Source organism: Ochlerotatus camptorhynchus, unplaced genomic scaffold, assembly GCF_037179485.1.
Source record: "Ochlerotatus camptorhynchus isolate MF236.1 unplaced genomic scaffold, CSIRO-AGI_Acam_v1.1 ptg000379l, whole genome shotgun sequence".
NCBI lineage: Eukaryota > Metazoa > Arthropoda > Insecta > Diptera > Culicidae > Ochlerotatus > Ochlerotatus camptorhynchus.
Window position 1 is genome coordinate 3,290,516 of NW_027040867.1, and position 19,997 is coordinate 3,310,512.

General features: G+C 40.8%; 1 protein-coding gene across 3 annotated transcripts in view; it reads left to right on the forward strand.

Annotated features, from left to right (window-relative positions):
- The window catches only part of Dap160 (dynamin associated protein 160), a 36,626-nt gene that overhangs the window by 14,916 nt on the left and 1,713 nt on the right, over positions 1 to 19,997 (forward strand). The window contains exons 2-13 of one of the 3 annotated variants that reach the window (XM_065232872.1): positions 8,054 to 8,848; positions 8,919 to 9,337; positions 15,164 to 15,261; positions 15,328 to 15,503; positions 15,569 to 15,953; positions 16,022 to 16,195; positions 16,268 to 16,507; positions 16,573 to 16,787; positions 16,856 to 17,186; positions 17,252 to 17,599; positions 17,659 to 17,788; positions 17,855 to 18,028. In XM_065232872.1, the coding sequence (XP_065088944.1) occupies positions 8,054 to 8,848; positions 8,919 to 9,337; positions 15,164 to 15,261; positions 15,328 to 15,503; positions 15,569 to 15,953; positions 16,022 to 16,195; positions 16,268 to 16,507; positions 16,573 to 16,787; positions 16,856 to 17,186; positions 17,252 to 17,599; positions 17,659 to 17,788; positions 17,855 to 18,028 (3,485 nt within the window). Of the gene's footprint in view, positions 1 to 8,053; positions 8,849 to 8,918; positions 9,338 to 15,163; positions 15,262 to 15,327; positions 15,504 to 15,568; positions 15,954 to 16,021; positions 16,196 to 16,267; positions 16,508 to 16,572; positions 16,788 to 16,855; positions 17,187 to 17,251; positions 17,600 to 17,658; positions 17,789 to 17,854; positions 18,298 to 19,997 lie in introns of those variants that run through there. The other 2 variants (XM_065232871.1, XM_065232873.1) reach the window with 2 other exon arrangements.

Sequence of the window (19,997 nt, forward strand, 5' to 3'; positions counted from 1 at the left end):
GTTTTGGAAACAATTGGCTTGGGCCAACTGAACTAGAAAGATCCGAGTTAGTCGAGAAAAAGAGAAGTACCGTGAGAAAAGCGGATTGTACCTCGGCGTAGCTCTTGTAATGGCGACCACTACACTTTTGCGCTCATCTTCTGCTTCGGAAACTTCTATGTGACTCGGAATCGGCCAATCTAGTTTCGGACATTGCAACCAGTCCGGACCGTGCTTCCATAATTTGCTCTTCACGAATTCGCCTACATTCATTCCTCTGGATACGAGGTCGGGTGGATTCCAGCTGGATCCATGCGTTAGGGTTTGCACTTTCGACACCTGATTGGCGACAAAAGTTTTCCACGAACTTGGAGGGGATTTCAGCCACTGAAGTGGTGACACTACGGTGACGTAGAATCGGACCAAAAAAAGGATGCATCGATGTCCATCTGCAGGGCTTCTACGATTCGGGTATGGAGTTGTGATGCCGATGACTGCAGCACATAACTCGAGCATGGGAATAGATAGCCTGTTCAAGGGAGCAACACGAGATTTTGCGGCCAGAAGCTGGATTCGTACGTTGCCTTCGGTATCCCATACTGCGGGCATATATGCATTAGACCGATGCAAAATTTGAAATTTTTGCTCCACTGTGCTCAACCGGTTTCAAATCAGGTCCTGATTAGCCTTCCAAAATTTAAACTCATTTGGTAAAAAACTGACTTGGCACAAACCATTCGAAGTTTGTATGGAAATTACTATGGGAAAACTAAACTTTCTGTTCATTGTCTTCTGCATATTTTCCATATTGCTTTTTCGAAAAGTTCTATAACTATTCTTACGGAAAATTTTGTAAGCTACAACTTTGCGAAATATCGTTTTTCAGTCAAATGTCAAACTAAATAGTTATTAATTGTTTAAGAGATTGATAATCTTATGGCATGATCAAGCAGCTGTTCTGTGAGCAACACTGTATTCTGCAGTGTGACATAGTAGCCATGATATTTGTGCTCTATTCTTCGCACCAGAAACACCAATGTTGCCTGCTGAACAGTTGAATAAGCATAATCATAAGACATCAGTGACTTGAATTATTGATAACTTTTGTTCCTTACGTTTGATTGAAAAGTGGTTTTCAACAAAAATGTAGCTGAGAAAATTTGCTACAATCACTGCTATCATTTTTAAAAGCATAATGATGTGGTGAATTGTTAGATAGATATAAACAAAAACATAAGTTTTCCCATAGTAATTCCCATATAAACTTGAAATGGTTTGTGCCAAGTCAGTTTCTTACTAAAGTAGTTCAAATTTTGGGAGGCTAATCAGGACCCAATTTGAAACCGTTTGAGCACTGTGGAGCGAAAATTTCAAATTTTGCATCAGTCTAATATGCATGCTTAAGCAGCTTCGGAAGCGTCTGCAAACGAATTTTGCTGGACGGTGGAGTTTGGTGGAAATGCGTATCTGCAAACCACAAAAATGTCATGTAAATTTCGGTTCCCTGAGACCGACACATGCAAGTGGCCCTTTTGACATAAGAATCAGTTGAAAAAAGAAACGAGAAAATCAATTCAATTAAACGTTCTCTTAGTCAACATGTTATGTTTCGGTTTGAGAACACTTAATTTTACATGAAATGTTTGTTTACGTTTGTTATCTCTAGTGACCAACATGGCTTCATGCCTGGACGATCGGTTACCACAAATCTTCTAGATTTTACCACGACATGTTTTGAGCAACTGGAAAATGGGGCACAAATAGACGTCATCTACACTGATCTAAAAGCAGCGTTTGATACGATCAACCATGACATTATGTTGGCAAAGCTATCCAAACTCGGTGCGTCGGACCGTTTGACTTTGTGGTTGTGTTCCTACTTGACTGACAGGTCTCTGCGAGTGAAACTCGATTCCAGTACTTCCTCGTATTTCACGAACTCGTCAGGTGTACCACAGGGTAGCAATCTTGGCCCGTTGCTGTTTGTGTTGTACATCAACGACGCACTTCTTCTACTTGGAGATGGCTGTAAGCTTGCGTATGCCGATGACCTAAAGCTGTACTTCGTGGTGCGGACTGCTGAGGATTGCATTCGTCTTCAATCGGTATTGGATCTGTTCGTTGATTGGTGTCGTCGGAATAAGCTTACCCTCAGCATTCCTAAATGTATGGTAATGTCGTATTACCGCATCAGGCAGCCGATTGTTGTTGATGTCTTGATGAACTCGGAAATCAAACCCAAACTGGTGTGATTCAGGCTTCCACATGATTTCGAGTGTCTTCACTGTTTCACCTGGGTCAAACCTGAGGGTTGACTTAGTCCCTATCTGGTCGGCTGTTAGTCCTTTGAGAACCTCAAGTTTGTTCGATGTCCACTTCCGTAATGAGAATCCTCCTTTGCCTACCATCTCCGTGAGCTCTTCGTGCAATTGTATAGCTTCAGTAACGGAATTAGCACCACCTATGAAGTCATCCACGTAAAAAGATTTTTTTTACTACTGGGGCGGCTAATGGGTACGAGTGCCCTTCGTCGTCGGCGATCTGCTGGTTCGGGTGGCCAGTAACGACGATGGACGTAACCCATATGTGACGGTTAGCAGTTCATATGATTGCAGAGGGTCGTTGGGACTGAAACGGTACTTAATTTTTTGCAGTGGAGTATCCTTCAAGTGTAACAGTACCTGTCGATACATGTTTTCCACGTCTGCTGACATGGCGATTTCGTACTACCAGGTCCAGTAGCTCGTCCTGTACCGTTGGTCCTACACAGAGTGCCTTGTTGAGAGAAAAACCAGATGATGTTTTGTTCGAGCCGTCAAAAACTACTCTGGTTGACGGTAGTGCTGGACTCCTTTATAACCGGATGGTGAGGAAGGTAGCATTCTGTCGTACCAGCACCAGCATAATCAGAAACCGATATCATGTGGCCTAATGATAAGTACTCTGCCATGAATTTGACCCGGGTGGAGGGGCAATCACGCGCAAAGTGATCCTGGCGGAAGCAATTCAGGCATAATCACTTGGATTTTACGGTGCGAAGGCGTTGAGCAAGAGACATTTTTTTCAAATTTCTGGCACATCACCAATGGATGATGCTGATCGCCCCATAAATGTGGATGTGGTTTCTACATCATGGGAACTAATCGGACCTGATTCTACATCGGTTGTAGATGTATGATGTATGTATGTATGATAATTGTCTACCACTCATTTTAGCACGGAGACGTAAGTCCGATAGCAGTGGGCACTCCTCACTGTTTGATTTGATCGAGCTCTACGTAACCTCTGATTGTCCTCAACATGTCACTGTATGAAGGGCCAAAACGGTTATGGTGGATCGATAGGTAATTCACTTATACGCTTGCACGGGATGATAGAGAATCTCCTTCCAGCCACATGATCATACAATTGATCAAACAACGAGCCGTCCGACAAAAGGATACCCCAATGAGTGTGGAGAAGAGTCAGCCCTTTTTCTACGAGATCACTGCTAGTCGCTACTAGTCTCCCGAAAGACTCCCATCTTATTTCTGATGTGTTCTGCGATATTTCGACGTCCATTATCTTTGTATGATGATCTTGAGTTTCTTGTTGCGTCTTATAAAACCGTAACACCAATGCGGAAAATGGAAAATTGATTTTCTTAACAAGAATCACTCCATTGACGTATCGAATGTGCTCCATTTTGCAGCTCTTCTTTCACTTTTACTTTGTTGACTCCATGGTACCGGAAAAGATATAGATATATACATTATCAGCAATGATGTGATATAACCACAACGGGATGGCCGTTCAGAATGTTTCAACGGATGTGAAATGAGGGAACATTTAAATTTAACATGATTTGAAGTATTTTGATGCAACATTACATTTGTTCGCTAACAATTAACACATTTTTCACTATGTTATCCTAACTAATTTATTGAAGAATTTTCTTGTGTTTTATACAGTTTGTATCAATGTTCCGTCATATAGTATCTTCAAGTGATCTTCGCAAGCGCCACATTTCGTTCAGGATCTTTGGAACTACATGTGATGAAATATGAAACGCACTTTTTAAAGTGAATTGCACATAACAATGTTCATCACTTACTGACACATGATATGTGCCTCGACCAACATGGCAGAACGTGTCCTAACCCTCACTGAACCAAAGGGGGGACCTGATTCTACATCGGTTGTAGATGATGCGCCAATTCGTAATATTCGTTCGCCAGCCCATTGAGGAAGGCGCGGGAAGTGGAAGATAGCGATTTTTTTCTTGTGTTCATAGGATAATAAAATTCGTGTTTGTTAGGGTTTTGTAATGCCTTCAAAGGTAGACCAGATACCCAGCCTTTCGTGCCGGTGGTGAACAATGTTGGTGACCGAATAGGGTAGGATGGTGCGAAACGCACCCTTTAAGCAAAATCGTCAATGGCTGGCGAATGGAAGCTAAAATCAAGAAGAAAGTAATGGCGTTTGGTTCATTACCATGTTTTCTACAAAGATCGAGTGATTTAGAACTACAAAAGGATGATTTTCCATGACTTTCAAGGTATTTTCTAAATTGCTTCCAAAATGATAGCGGGGCAAAACGCCTGATTCATGATGCAATATGCACCACAACATTGGGACAAGACGCACGACAACAATGGCCAAAACGCACCACAACATTGGGGTAAAATGCACCCCATGGTAAACAAACCATAACCCCTGCAAGTAGATAATGCAAAGGGATGCGGTATTTCAAATGATTATTTCTTTATGTTACATCAGAAATAAGGTCTCAAAATCTCAATAGAATGTTAAACTGTGATTCATCAAGTAAAATATCTAAAAAATATACGAAACGTAAATTTGTTATTTTTTTTTGTGCTATATGATGTTAAAAGCTTAATTTACAGTCGATGATTTTAACAACTGTGTCCTGTTTTGCACAAAATGTAATTTTTTTAAGGAATCAGCAGGTCAATACATGATTTTATGATCAAGAATTATTTGTGAAACCTCCAGTTGAAAACAATCACAAACCGTTACCCGGAAAATGCATCTGAGGAAAAGTTATCGCTGTTTTTCTAAAAGTGGGCATTTTACCCCAGGGGTGCATTATGGGTTGTTCTCCCTTACAGAGGATGATGAGTATGACTTCTGTTTGTGTTGTGTGCGATGCAGCATTATTTAAATTACGGATACTATTGGGGTCTGATTAACTGCCTCTTACTCTCGAGTCCGCAAACAACTTCAATAACAGTTGTCCAGCAGTGCTCCCATTTTGTTTAGTGAACAATCCAATGCCTTCGAGATTGTGCCGAAGGTGTACCGAATCTAATTTCGGCACACTGTTCTGAGTGACTTACCCATGGGTTTATCAGTAGTTTCTAATAACTAATCGTTAATATTCCTTCGGCTGCTACATAAATGGTCATTGGTTTCTTACATGAGACGATATTTTTCTAATTTTCGGTTAACATTTCTTGAGTCCATTTGGGGCAACATGAACACCCCTCATATTTCAAACAATTTCTACTTAAATTCTCCGATTTTGCATTATTCCTATTAAAAATACAGTAACGACTGGACTTTGTCAGCGCCTCAGCGCAGTATCTTTGAATAATTTTGCATGACCGTAATTCCAAAACTTTCTCATTCATCTTCAAGATAGATGTTTAAGGCAGAGGCGTCGCGTGCCTCATTTGTTTACCTGTGCACCAAACTTTGTTCGTTATAGTTTTCCACCACATATTAGTTTTTGAGGTATTTTTTATCAATGCTCCGTGAATTCGAAGGACATATTTTCTATTACTATATTAATCACTACCTAACGTAACATTTGAAGGGCCTATCATCTTGTGCAGTGTTGGAAAAGTACACCAAAACTCACTATGACTCGCGAACTTTTCCCTTGGTGAACTTCGTGAAATATCGCGATCTTTTCCAACGCTGATCTTGTGTAAACAAAACTTGTATGGCCCTTTTTGCGTTAACCGAAGTAGGAGGAATTGCAAAAGTTAACTAATTCTCGTTTTTATCGCAAGGAAATCGAAGAGTTCTCTTTCGACTGAAGCGTAATGAAGAATATCCGTCAAACACTTCCGAAAACATTTTTTGATACAAAACAGTTTCATAACCTAGAGAAAATTCATGAAGTCCCCTGGGTAGCAAACTTGAATTAACCAACTCTTTATTCATCAGAACAACACTATCAGAATGGACCAGGGAAGCTCATAAGTTTGTACAGGCGCACCGGCGCAACCATCAGAGAGATTTGATTGAGAGATTTACAACTTACAAGAGGGTGAGAGCGAGCTTTTGCGCTCTCTTTCTCCATTACTCTCTTTGCCTGCAATCAGATATCCAAGTGCACAGCAAGAAATGCACACTTTAGGCACCCATACATCACAAATGTTCTTCTAATTTAAACTCACACATTCATACCGGTCTGCAAGTATGATACACGTCCAAAGCGTACCAGACTGCTGTTTCCGTGTTGCTCCCGTTTGACGCGTGACTGCTGAAAGTTTCAATTACAACTAGTGGTTCAAACTGCCATGTATTGTGGAAAATTGGTGGTATGTTTCAAGAGGTGATAGAAGGTCTGCTTGGCTTACATCAGGCATTTGACCATTCACAAACTTGCCACCCGCCACCCAAAAAAGCTCGCTTTAGGTACACTATTTAACGAGTTTTGTCATGGTATTGATATCGACATGCTTAGAAATCAATGCATTAGGGATTAGGCAGACCATCCGAACTGAATTTAATCCTTTTTGAAGCAAACCAAGGTCGAAGATTCAATTGAGCCACACTATAAAATAGTTTATTCATGGTCACTTGTGGTCTGGAGTAAAGAAGTACAGCTATAATGTGGCCATAAAATCTATAAAAATCTAAACGCATTTTTTTAAATTATTTACACCTGTGTCGTGCACAGGTTGCACATGTGGACGCGACGCCACTGGTTTAAGGTATACGTTGGTGCAAAAAGACCACTGAAAAAGCGCACGGATTTCGTAGGAAATTAGAAATGATTTTCAAAAAGGGGGCTGACAAAATCGGGTTATTACTGCATAACTGTATCATATAAATCACGTTTTAAAGCAACTGCCGAGGGGGGCGACACTATCTACGATGCAGGATAAATAGTGTTTTGCTGTGGTTAGCTGCCCGCACGCTGAGTAGATATGAAGAAGATTGATAACGATTTTGAAGATTTCCTGCATAAAGATGATGCGCGATGCAAATAGATGCGAGAAATTAAAGAAGATTTTTCGAAGATTGATTCGTTAGCATGAGATTTTTTAGGTTTCTAGAATTGAGATTTAGATGTGTCGCCCCCCTCGGCAACTGCTTTGGTAAAAAAATCAGTCATTCATAGGACAAAATAAAATCATTAATAGGTTTTTAAATTTAATATATTCAACAGAAAACAATTTTTCTGTTTAGTCTTTTCATACTAAAATTTGTAATTTTTTTAACCTTCGATTGTATGTCGGGTACAAAACGAACATTTTTTAATCCTTTTTCATATGAGTCAAAAGTTAGTTTTTATATTCGATTTGTAGGTACGTATGATGTAGCGGAAATGGCTCTAATGTTGGCCTATGGATCTAAGATTGGGTCCATCGCTACAACAAACATTCTTATGACCTTTTCTCGCCACCCATATGACATCAACACAAACCATCAACATCGCCGGATAGGGGAAGGTTTCCCCTTCTCGATGAAGTTGTTAGTTTGCGTGGGCGACCCTCGGTTGGCGAGAAGAGGGCCTACCAAGGTTTGTTTACAAAAAGCTTTTTTTTTCACATGTGGCTCTTGATTTATGAATTTTATCTAGGTGAACGCGTCATTGGGACGATACTAATGGATATTTTTGGTTGCTATTGAAAATTTAGTCGATTGGTGAATTTATGTATGGGCCCATATTAGGGGTATTTAGGCCGATATTACATCCATTTCCCCTAAATGGGCTACAAGTAAACTGTTCTACATTATTTAAGACTTTCTATTCATCTTTGTTTTAACTGTACAGTTGCAATAGTACTTTCCACAATTCAACTTCATAATTTTCTCTCGTTAAACTATTTCACAGGGCCCTGGCTGATACGGACTCTGACGGCAAGATGACTCTGGGAGAGTTCAGCATTGCTTGCAAACTGATCAATCTGAAGCTCCGCGGTTTTGAAGTTCCCAAGACACTTCCACCGACGCTGGTAGCTTCCCTTACTGCTGTAGGAGGCACTCCCATTCTGACACCGACGTCTGGTCTTAGCCCGCTGGACCCGTTGAAATCACTCGGGAACTCAATCACCAATATGCCACCAGCAATCCCACCACAGCCGATCATGGCACCTCATGCAGTTCCGCATGCTATCGTCCCCCCTATGATGAGCAATCAGATGTCTGGTATGGTCCAGCAACCGTTGATTTCCACTGGTCCACCAGCCAGACCATCCATTCCACCGCAGCCCTTGATTGCTACTGCAGCTCAACCTCCACTTATCCCGATGCAACCGTTGATCCCGCAAACCGGAGCTGTCCCACCTCAGTACTCGGGATCTATTCCGCCAATGATGCCTCCCCAACCACAGCAGCCTCTTATCGCAGGCCTCGGAGGTATGTCATCCTATCAGCCGACACCTGCTCCAACGGCTGGTGTAGGAATTGTCAAACCGTTGATTGATCCTATCGGCGGAATCTCAAGTCCTCCATTAGTCGCCGGTCTTCCACCGGTCATGTCGATGCAATCAGCAATGGGAGGCATTCCGCATACTGCGGGGGTGATGCCGGCTGCCGTTCCGGCTCCACCTACACCACCGCAATCAGGTGGTGGAACTCCACATCGATCAATGTCGATTTCCGAACGTGCACCATCCATCGAATCTCCGTGAGTATTCAACTTTCATTCCGGTAAACTTATTTAGAATGGACAGCTGATCTATGTTCTGATATTACAGTCAATCCGAATGGGCCATCAAAGGGCAAGCCAAGCTTAAGTACACCCAGCTCTTCAACACTACTGATCGTAACCGGAGCGGCCATCTCACAGGTCCGCAAGCGCGAAATATTTTGGTCCAATCGAAGCTTCCGCAAGCGGCGTTGGCTCAGATTTGGGCTCTAGCCGATATGGATTCCGACGGCCGGCTAGGTTGCGAAGAGTTCGTTCTCGCCATGTACCTTTGCGATCTGGCACTGCAGGGTGAGAAGATTCCGACCGCATTGCCACCGGAGCTGATTCCACCTTCCTTCCGAAAGACAACATCCCGCCATGGATCGGTCGTAAGCTCACGGCACGGTTCGGTTTCATCGCAAGGGGGCGCACCGGTCCACGCTGCCAACATGGAAGCTCTGGATCCCCTGTCCGGATTGCCGCAGTGTAAGTTTGATATAATCTAGACTTTTAACAAATCAATCGATAGAAGTCATTGTTTACAACAGCTGTTAGGCTGTTTTTCCAGCTCTGTATTGAAATGGTTAAAAAAAAGAGAGAGTCATACATTCATAAAAAATATATCCCTGTGAATTTCACATAACTTTCATGGGATCTCCTAATTGGAAATTGCACCACAAAATCACATGAACCATTACATGAAATCTATATGATTACTCACATATAATTTATCATATTATGAGATATTCAGATAGAAAACATTAATTTTGTTTTGTTATTGGAAAAATATTATGTGCGTTCTCAATAGAAACTATGTAAACACTTTATACAGTGTAGATTGCATTATCAGATCAATAGATTTGTTCCCGTACTTGCTTTTTTGCTTTTGCTATAAGGTGATACTCTAAGGAAGCCTTAGCGTGAAACTTCAAAGGCACAAATGTCAGCTTCCACAAAACATACAAATTTGAAATTGCTATTCTCTGTTTTTAGTAGCACAGCAAACAAGGAGTAGCAATTTCAAATTTGTATGTTTTGTGGAAGCTGACATTTGTGCCTTTAAAGTTTCACGCTAAGGCTTCCTTAGAGTATCACCATGTTGCTGTAATAAAATAATACAAGAATCCCCGATTTGTGCGATGGATGGTGCCCAAGAGCGTAGCCAGGTTTCGAATTAGGGGGGAGGGCAAACAATTGTTTCTATGGAGAATTAGGTTAGACGCCGATTAGCTGAACACCATTATACCGAACGTTATTATACCGTATGGATTACTAGGTCGATCATCGCTTAACCGAAACTGAATTTTCAGTCATTTTAAAATCTGAATAATAATTCTCAGTCCTTCAACAAAAACCAAGAATCATGAAGATACTTCAATCTGATTCGGAAACTCAAACAAATGTGGATGCTATACATAAAAAAAATGACAAAGGCTAGTTCAACTTAAAATTTAAAGTTTTTCTTAGATACATGAACTCTAAAAAAATATTTTCAGGCTGAGTTAGGAGAGAGGGGGGACGACTGTTGGCTACGCCTATGCGTCTACCCATTGCCATTTCCCAGTAATCTTTCAACCAATTGAGCTGATGTTTTGTATGTGATTATCAATTGGTCGAAAGATTGCTGAGATATGGCAGTGGGTAGATGGCACCACACTCCGCGCAGCAAATGGGGGATTAACAAGTACGGAAAATAAAAAAAACTAATGGCACCTCGACGGTTTTCTGACGGTGGAAGGTTCGGAGGATTTCTGGAAGGAATGTATGACTATGTTATGGGTTGTGTAAAATAGTTCCAGTGGAACTGAAGTACAGTGGGGGAAATTCGTTTAAACGCAATGTCATTTTTGCGTTTATTTTCAACACAAAAGATCGAGACAAAAAATCAAATATAGTTTGTCATAGCCCATCAGAAGTCTCGTATTTGAGAACACAATTTGATTGGAAGTTCATAATGACTTTTGAAAAAATCCCAAAAAAGGTGATTTTGGGGGGGAAATTCGTTTAAACGCACTTTTAGTTTTATTAATCAAATCGAGTTCACAGTTCAAAAATCAACAATAAACAATAGTTAATACTTCGTTTGCTTTCCGTTTTTCTGAATAGTTTCGAAAATTCTGTTCGGCATTGATTTCACCAGCTTCTGCAGAGTTGTATCAGGTATCAAGCTCCAGGCTTCTCTTACGGCTGACTCAAGTTCACGAACTGTTTTAAACTGCCTTCCGCCTTTGTAAACCTGTCGTGCCAGGATGCCCCACAAGTTCTCGATAGGATTTAGATCCGGACTACGAGCTGGCCAATCCAAAAGACTGATGTCTCGTTCAGAAAACCATTTCAAAGATTGCTTGCTGACATGAATTGCTGCATTATCCTGTTGAAATACGAAATTTTCCGGCATAACGTCTTCAGTAAACGGGATCAAAACATCTTCCAGAAGCTCCAAGTACTTTCCCGAATTCATCCTGGTTGAAATGGTGGCAATAGGGGTCTTTCCATGGATCGAAAAAGCGGCCCAACACATTAGAGTACCACCTCCAAAGTTCCTGCTCAACTTAACCTGCGGAGATTTCCTCAAATCGTGCCAATAATATGCGGTGCAGTCTGGGCCGTCCAAATTGAATTTCTTCTCGTCAGAAAAAATAACATTGTCCCATTCCGTAGTCCAAGACATGTATTTTTTAGCGAAATTCAATCTGGCGCTAATGTGGGCCGGTTGAAGATTGGGTTTTTTTGCTTTTTTGGTGTACTTTAAGTGGCCACTTCCATGTAGAATCTGCCGTACACGCCTCTTAGAAATGGAAAGCCCCATTTCTTGCTTGATTTGCGCAGCAGAGAAGTTTCCAGAGTCTCCCATTTGTATGATTTGGTTTCGGACACGGTTGGTGATCTTCGAATTTCCCTTTGTTTTCTTTTTTACGCCATACGTCTTGCCTTTTTTCAGCAGGTTCCTGATTGCTGCTTCCGATCTGTGGATCACACGTGCAATTTTGCGATTGCTCTCACCGCGACTTTTGAGTTCTCGAACCAGTATTTGCTCCGACTGGCTTAAATACTTTCCTTTACCCATTTTGCCGAAAACAAGCAACAACTACCGCGCAACGCAAATTTAAACTCGTGTTAATGGCGAACGAGGGCTATACAGTGTAAATATGACAGATGCGCAAGATAACAGGAGCATAGGTACGCTCAATGCGGCTTTACGTTAGTGTGCGTTTAAACGAATTTCCCCTCTAAAATCACCTTTATTGGATTTTTTCAGAGACCACAATGAACTTCCGTTCAAATTGTGTTCTCAAATACGAGACTTCTGATGGGCTATGACAAACTATATTTGATTTTTTGTCTCGATCTTTTGTGTTGAAAATAAACGCAAAAATGACATTGCGTTTAAACGAATTTCCCCCACTGTATTCCGGGAAACAGTAGATTTAAGGGAATGTTAAAAGATATTAGAAGGTGTTTATAGGGCTCTGTAGAAATTTCTGAGTTCGGACCTTTTTAAGGGTTGTATCATAATGTTAACACAACAATTGAGTTCTTCTTCCGGCATCTTGGATGATTGAACGAACTCGTAGATGTCTATTAGTATACATAGTGAAGAAGGCGGGATTACTACGAAAGGTCGAATCACAAAAGGCCGAGAAAATTCGGCAGAGCGGCACTATTGGTCTAAAAGTGCCAAAACGTGCGTTTTTTAGTTTATGCGAAAACGGCAAATTTAAGCGAAGACAACAAATCAAGAAGACTGGCAACTCTTCCATTTTCTCATACAAACGCTTCTTGATTTGGTGTCTTCGATTTAAGCCATATAGTGTCTTAGGAGAAGTTTGTGCACTTAAAAAGCCCCTTCTTTTGAGCTTGGCCATTTCATGATTAATCCACCTAGCAGGGAGATGAAAAATTTACTTTTTTTGTTTGTCGAGATAGCTAAATTATGTCTTGAGCAAAGTTTTAGACAATATTAAAACAAACATTTTTGCTGAAGACGTCAACCCTCTATCTCTGATGTTTACAGAGATATGCAGTGGCGTTTTCTTAACCTCAATCTACCTGTGCACCAACTCTCAAAACATAAACAATTATCAAAATATTGCATGCAATGGATAGATATCGAGTAAACTAGAAAATTACGTTTATTTTTCAACCGATTCGAGTATGAATATGGCATTAAATCTAGTTTTGAAAGTTGGTGCACAGGTAAAAAGTGAGGTTACGGGACGCCACTGGAGATATGTCATTTTTTTGGTAAGAGCCTTCAGAAAATCAATATTTTGCAAATAACTTTTCAGGAAGTATTTTTTTTAAATAAGTATTTTCTACACAAATGTTTTTTTTTTAATACGCCATTTTGCCTTGGGAAGCAAATCCCTATCTTCAATATTTCTTAAGATATTCAAGGTTTTGATCCAAAATTAGCACTATTTCCAAGGTCAATAGCTCGAAGTTGGGCAAAATTGGGCAAACCAGGTTGATTAGTTTTGAAAGTATACTTAAAATGCTGCCAAATGCATACCAAATCATTAGTCTTCTTTAGCATTCTCTGATGATCTGCTTATTACCAAACTATAGGGTCACGACTTCCCGTATAAATGTATTACTATTATTATTTTTAATGAACATTAAAAACAACATTACTACCTCAAACGATTACTACCTATATCTCAATATAGTTACCGTTTGATGAACCGTTTCATACAATATCAAAGAAAAAATTATTCATCGCTACCCATTTCCTCGTCACTTTCAGAATCGTCGCTTACTTCTGTTTCACCATCGGTTCATGCATCGGTAGATGAAACTAGAAGAGTGCTTAGCATCTTCGGACAAAAGCAGTTTTGCTTGTTTTGGAAGGGGTCTTATTGTTGAAATTAACGGGTCAGATGATTCAAGGACCAATGTTCGTTCAGTTAACCGGTTACTTCAACAAACACCGAGAATTACATTCCGAGAAGAACAAGGACCACTGTTCGTTCAATCAATCGTTCACTACTACCGACACTGTGAATCACCTGCCGGGGCGAACAGAGACGTAGTTCAGTCATTTTTTTAACACTACAATAGACACCGGAACTCACCTGCCACCAGAAACAAGAACAGGGGTTTATTAAGTCAACCAATCACTACAATAGACACTACGAATCACCTTCTTGTCGAGTCAACCGGCCATTACAATTTAGAATTTGGAATCAAAACTTTTACCACACGCGGCTTTGCAACGCCCTTCTCTTTTTTTTTGCATGCCTATTTCGTTTTAACTTAATTCGATTTTTCTTCCTTCAACACCAAGAGTAAGTGACGTATGAAGGAGCCTCTATGTACAAATGCAAGAAAACGATTATCAGTACACGGTTTACTATATTTTGGTAACAAGCAGATAAGCAGAGAATACTGAAGAAGACTAATGATTTGATATGCATTGGGTAGCATTTTAAGTATACTTTCAAATGTAAAATGTTGCCGAACTTCGAGCTATTGACCTTGGAAATAGTGCTAATTTTAGTTCAAAACCTTGAATATCTTAAGAAATATTGAAGATAGGGACTTGCATCCTAAGGCAAAATGGCGTAATTTAAAAAACAAACAAACATTTCTGTAAAACATACTAATTTCAAAAAAATATTTCGTGAAAAGTTATTTGTAAAACATTGGTTTTCTGAAGGCTCTTACCAAAAAAATGACATATATCTGTAAACATAAGAGATAGAGGGTTGACGTCTTCAGCAAAAATGTTTGTCCATTTTGCTATCTCGACAAACAAAAAAAAAAGTAAATTTTTCATCTCCCTGCTAGGTGGATTAATCATTTTTTTTGCTTAATCATACACTGTGGAATAATCCTGAAGTGGCTAAGCTCAAAAGAAGGGGCTTTTAAGTGCACACACTTCTCCTAAGACACTATATGGCTTAAATGGACCGTTTTCGCATAAAATAAAAACGCACGTTTTGGCACGTTTAGACCACTGTGGACCGGTTTGAGCGCGCGCGCATTGTTTCGACTTTTTTTCATTCGGCCTTCTGTGATTAGGCTTTCTGTTCCTATCCCAAAAAGGCTGTTGTGAAGTGTTCAGATGCGTTCTGTGAAAAGTTTGTTCTAGAAGTAGGGGAAAGTGAGGTAAAATGGCCATACGGCGCAAGACGAGCATCGCCTCTGAAACACACGGTCTTTTGTGGTAGGTTCATACATTTCGGCCTTCTATTCCTATCCCCACACTAAGATCTGAGTGTTCAAATTTATACTCTCTCTTTTTTGTGACCCTTCTCTCGGAGTGAGGTCAACCAAACCGCGTGATTGAAAGTCTATTTTTCGCCGTAGCTTCCTTTGAGGACAAACGTAAAGAAAACTATGACAAAGGCCAGGCGGAGTTGGATAGAAGGCGCAAAGCTTTGATGGACATTCAGAAGAAGGAACAAGTAAGATTCAAATTCATAATTCCACGTGAATCGCTCTAATCAATATTTTGTTGTAACGACAATCAGGAAGAGCGTGATCGCAAAGAACGCGACGAGCAGGAGAAAATTCGCAAGGCAAAAATGGAAGCCGAGCTCAAGAAGCAACAGGAGCTGGAAAAGGAACTACAACGTCAGCGGGAGCTCGAACAGGAGCGCGAGGAACAACGTAACCGGGAACTGGAGAAAAAGGAGTTGGCTAGAAAGTATGATCGTTTGTTGATGCGTAAGAATGTGATACACTTTAACAAAACGATATTTTGTTTTACAGAGAATTGGAGAAGCAACGTCAGCTCGAGTGGGAGGCTCAGAAGATATCAGAAATGCAACAGCAACGGCAACGTGAGCAGGAGAATGTGCTGAAATTGAAGTCCCAAAATCAGTCGCTGAGTGTCGAACTGAGTACTTTCAACGAAAAGATCAAGGAACTGTCGCAGAAGATCTGCGATACTCGTGTTGGTGTTAGCAACGTGAAGAGCACCATCGACGGTATGCGCACTACCAGAGATACCCAGATGAGCGACATGGCTCAGCTGAAGGCTAAGGTAAAGGATCAGAATCAACGGCTGGTTCAGCTTAGTCAGGAAAAGGCCAAACTGGATTCTAAGAACAAATCTGGCGAAACGGATAGTCAGCTGCAATTCTCGAACAAACAGGTTAATTATTGGTTTAAAATTGCGTTTAAAGATGGAGGCAATAATATTCGAACACACTTTATTTGCAGATAATTATCCAGCAGCTGAAAGATAAGCTAGAAAATACAAAGCAACAAATTGAGAATAAGTCCACTGACATTGATATCAATAGCAACCAACTGACAGAACTGAAATCTCAACTGACCGATTTGATTGATTCATGTGAAAAGTTATACATGGAGTATGACATACAGAGGATCCAGGTGAAATCAAAATTCGTTGGATGGTTCCTAAAATGTATCATAATCGTGTTTCCCCTTTCTCCTTTTAACCAGATCTTGGAGATGAAGAACAATCGCAAGAACGAATCCTACACCAGCGCGTGGGATACATCTAACGCGTGGCCGGTGAATGATGAACCCCCGGCAGCGGTGGTAGAAACGACGGCGGTAGAAACGGTGGTCCCAAGCGAAGATGTCAAAACACCACAGGGCTATGTCAGGTATCGTGCCATATATGAGTTTAGTGCGCGCAACGCGGACGAGATTACATTCCAACCGGGTGATATTGTGATGGTGATTATCGTTAGAAGTCTATGTTCCGAAAATTCATTTTAACCAAATTTCCTTTCCTACAATAGGTTCCACTGGAACAGAACGCCGAGCCGGGATGGCTAGCTGGAGAGATCCATGGACACACTGGCTGGTTCCCTGAATCGTATGTGGAAAAGGTCGATAGCAATCTAAACACTGTCGTGGCACCGGTACCAGAAGCAATCGCCTATACGGAACCAGCCGCTATCACTTATTCAGAACCCACCTCCACCATCACCACCACAACCGCCAATGAAGTAGAGTAAGTTTTCATGTTCCTGGTGTGGTCATCCCTTCTCATTATTAAACTTTTCTTTTTTGTCATTTCAGAGGTACATCAATAGAAGCAACAAGATATGATAGTTTTGAAAGTAACACTGTTTGTAACAATAATGTTGTTGATGAACAATTTGCAGCGACTTATAACGGAGACGTCGAACATTATATTGCTTGTTACGCGTATCAATCGGCTGAAATTGGTGACCTGGTGTTCGACACCGGCGAGATCGTAGCTGTCACCAAAAAAGATGGCGACTGGTGGACTGGTAATATTGGCAATCGCACTGGCATCTTCCCCTCGAATTATGTACAAAAGCAGGAATCTGTAAGTACTGCCCTAGAGACCAGTAGTGAGCCTAGTGTTGTAGAACCCGAACAGCAAGTAATTATGTGGTGCAAATAGTGCGTACGGAGAAGTATATAACCATTCTATTCCATTTATTTTAGGAGATAATCAACGGTAATCAACAGCAAGTAGAAGAACGGGTAATCGAATCGACTCGCAAGCAATCGACATCGACACAGGATGCAGAGGAAGCTCGAAATCAAGCTGAGGCTGACTCGGAGGTATCCCAAATCAATACTCAACCACCACCAGCGCCAGCAGCAAACGAAGAAAACATTCGCTATTCATCGATGTCCTCAGCCACCCCGAGCTTACGGAAAAAGGGCGAAGTTGCACAAGTCATTGCTCCGTACGAGGCTACTAGTTCGGAACAGTTGTCGCTGACCCGTGGTCAGCTTATCATGATTAGGAAGAAGACTGACTCTGGCTGGTGGGAGGGTGAACTACAGGTAATAACAATATTTGGCTGCTACGGAATTGATATCAGTTGTCAATTTTTCTCATACAGGCCAAAGGACGACGAAGACAAATCGGTTGGTTCCCGGCAACATACGTGAAGATCCTGCAGGGTGGGCGTAACAGTGGTCGTAACACGCCGGTGTCGGCCAGCAAAGTGGAACTAAACGAAACCATTCTCGGTAATATCAAGCGTTCAATTTCATTCGCCTTTTATCTCATTCCTCCTATGGTAATGATCATTATAGATAAAGTAATAGCACTGTACCCGTACAAAGCCTTGAACGATGACGAGCTTTCATTCGAGAAGGACGACATCATTAGCGTGATGGGCCGGGACGAACCGGAATGGTGGCGTGGTGAACTGAACGGAACAACGGGCCTCTTCCCCAGTAACTACGTTGGCCCATTTGTGACGTCAGGTAAGAGGACACCGGCCACTGCTGGCAGTTAACGAAGGTCATAAATGAATCGATCGATGTGCATGCTGATTGTAGATGCATTTTTTTCTGTTCATGCTTTATGTCTTTTTTGAGCAGAGCTTTTCTCTGCTTTGAGCCGATCAAGTTAAAATGACTGGAATTTTTTTTAACCGTGCACATAGCTTATTTTCGATGTAAAGCACTTATTTGGTGTAAAACTATCGTTTACTCTTGTGTTTTGTATATGTAGAAAATGTATGTAAATTTATGATTCACAGTTATTATATAAATCTTTATTTAATGCCATTCGTATCTTTTGTTTGCTAAGAAATGAACAGAAAAGAAATTTGCAACGGCAAACGCAAACGCGGTCTATACTACCTGCGGGGTCACGGGGTCACCTACTCAGCGCTCAATAAATTCCGTTTTTAGACATTTCTCATACTAGGTACTGAGTTGAAGTGACTCTCACTCTGAGTTAGTCTCATCAGTCGTGTACTGTTAGTGTTATATTGAAAAATGAAGCTAAGCATTACATATATTATAGCAAACACGCAGAGAAATGATTTTTAAATTCAAATGCATATATTTTTGACTCAGGGCCTAATATATTTTTGGTATTGATTTAAATATATTATTCGGTTAATTCAAAGAAAAATAGTTTTGAATCAGCAACTGGTTGTAGAGCCAATATTCTGTTTGTTGATTATAAAAACCATTTTGTTGATTCAAAAATATGTTTTGTTGAAATAGTGATACAATATGTTTGAATCAATAACAAAATACATTAGGCCCTGAAACAAAAATCTATTTTTCTGCGTGAAGTAATTCTATAAGATTCATCCGATTTCCACTGACCCGAAAGACATTCGCCCGAATGTCCTACGGACGAACAAACAGGAGGATAATAAGACTGGGACACAATGGATGGAAGTTGTTTGGAAAGGAGGGGATGGTCACATCAAACTCTAACATCAGACAAACAAAGGAATTCTTAAATCGCCTGCATGTAGGGAAGATCACGAGTTCCCAATACATCTCTTACTTCACGGAAGGGTTGTCTACCTCGGACCACTAGGGTATCCAGCAGTCGTGCTCTGGAGGCGTCATTACCGGGCAATACCAAACTGCGTGATCGATGTCATCATAACCGGTTCTACACCTACACAGATAAAAATTCTGAATTTTAATTGTGATGTAAACATTCATTCACGTAAACTAGTATTTCATCTCACGCAACCGAGCAACTTGTAAACAATGTTGTTTACAAAGATGGGCTTTTGTATACAATATTTGCTACATTGCATGAAATGTGTCAGAACTTTACATGATATATAATGTAAACGTATATGATATGTGATGCTCCATTTATGTGCATCATATTGAAGAGAAATTCACACTACTTTTTCGAACTGTGTACATATATTGCTGTCAACGAGGTTTATTCTGTAGAGATGTGCGTCTTGCGATCAGTGGTTGGACATAAGTCTTGACATCACGCGAATGAATCCCCGACTTACATTCAGACCTTTGAACCACGCTCTCGAAGAAACATTTGGAATAATGGGTACGTTAAATTGGCTTACATTGTTAAATTAAATGTAACACAGCCTTAAGTGGCTTGAAAGACGATCTGCATCCTTTTTAAGTGCCTTTCACATGTCTGTGTGCTATGTTTGGGACTCCCTTAGCTCAGTCTGTAAAGGGGCAGATATAAAGCTAGACCACAGACAAACAGACATAACACATTGAATATTTCTCACTGTAAAACATCGTCGCTAAAACATTACCGCCATCTGTTGAGTACACTGTGGTGGGTAGTACGCTGAACAGATGGCGGTAGTGTGTAAACGTCAAACTCAAGGGAAATGACTATGCACGCCACAGGTGGCGGTACTACCAACTATGATACTTTTAAATTGACCGTTAAATGCTTGTTCGATGAACAACTTGCGACTGTGATGTCTGT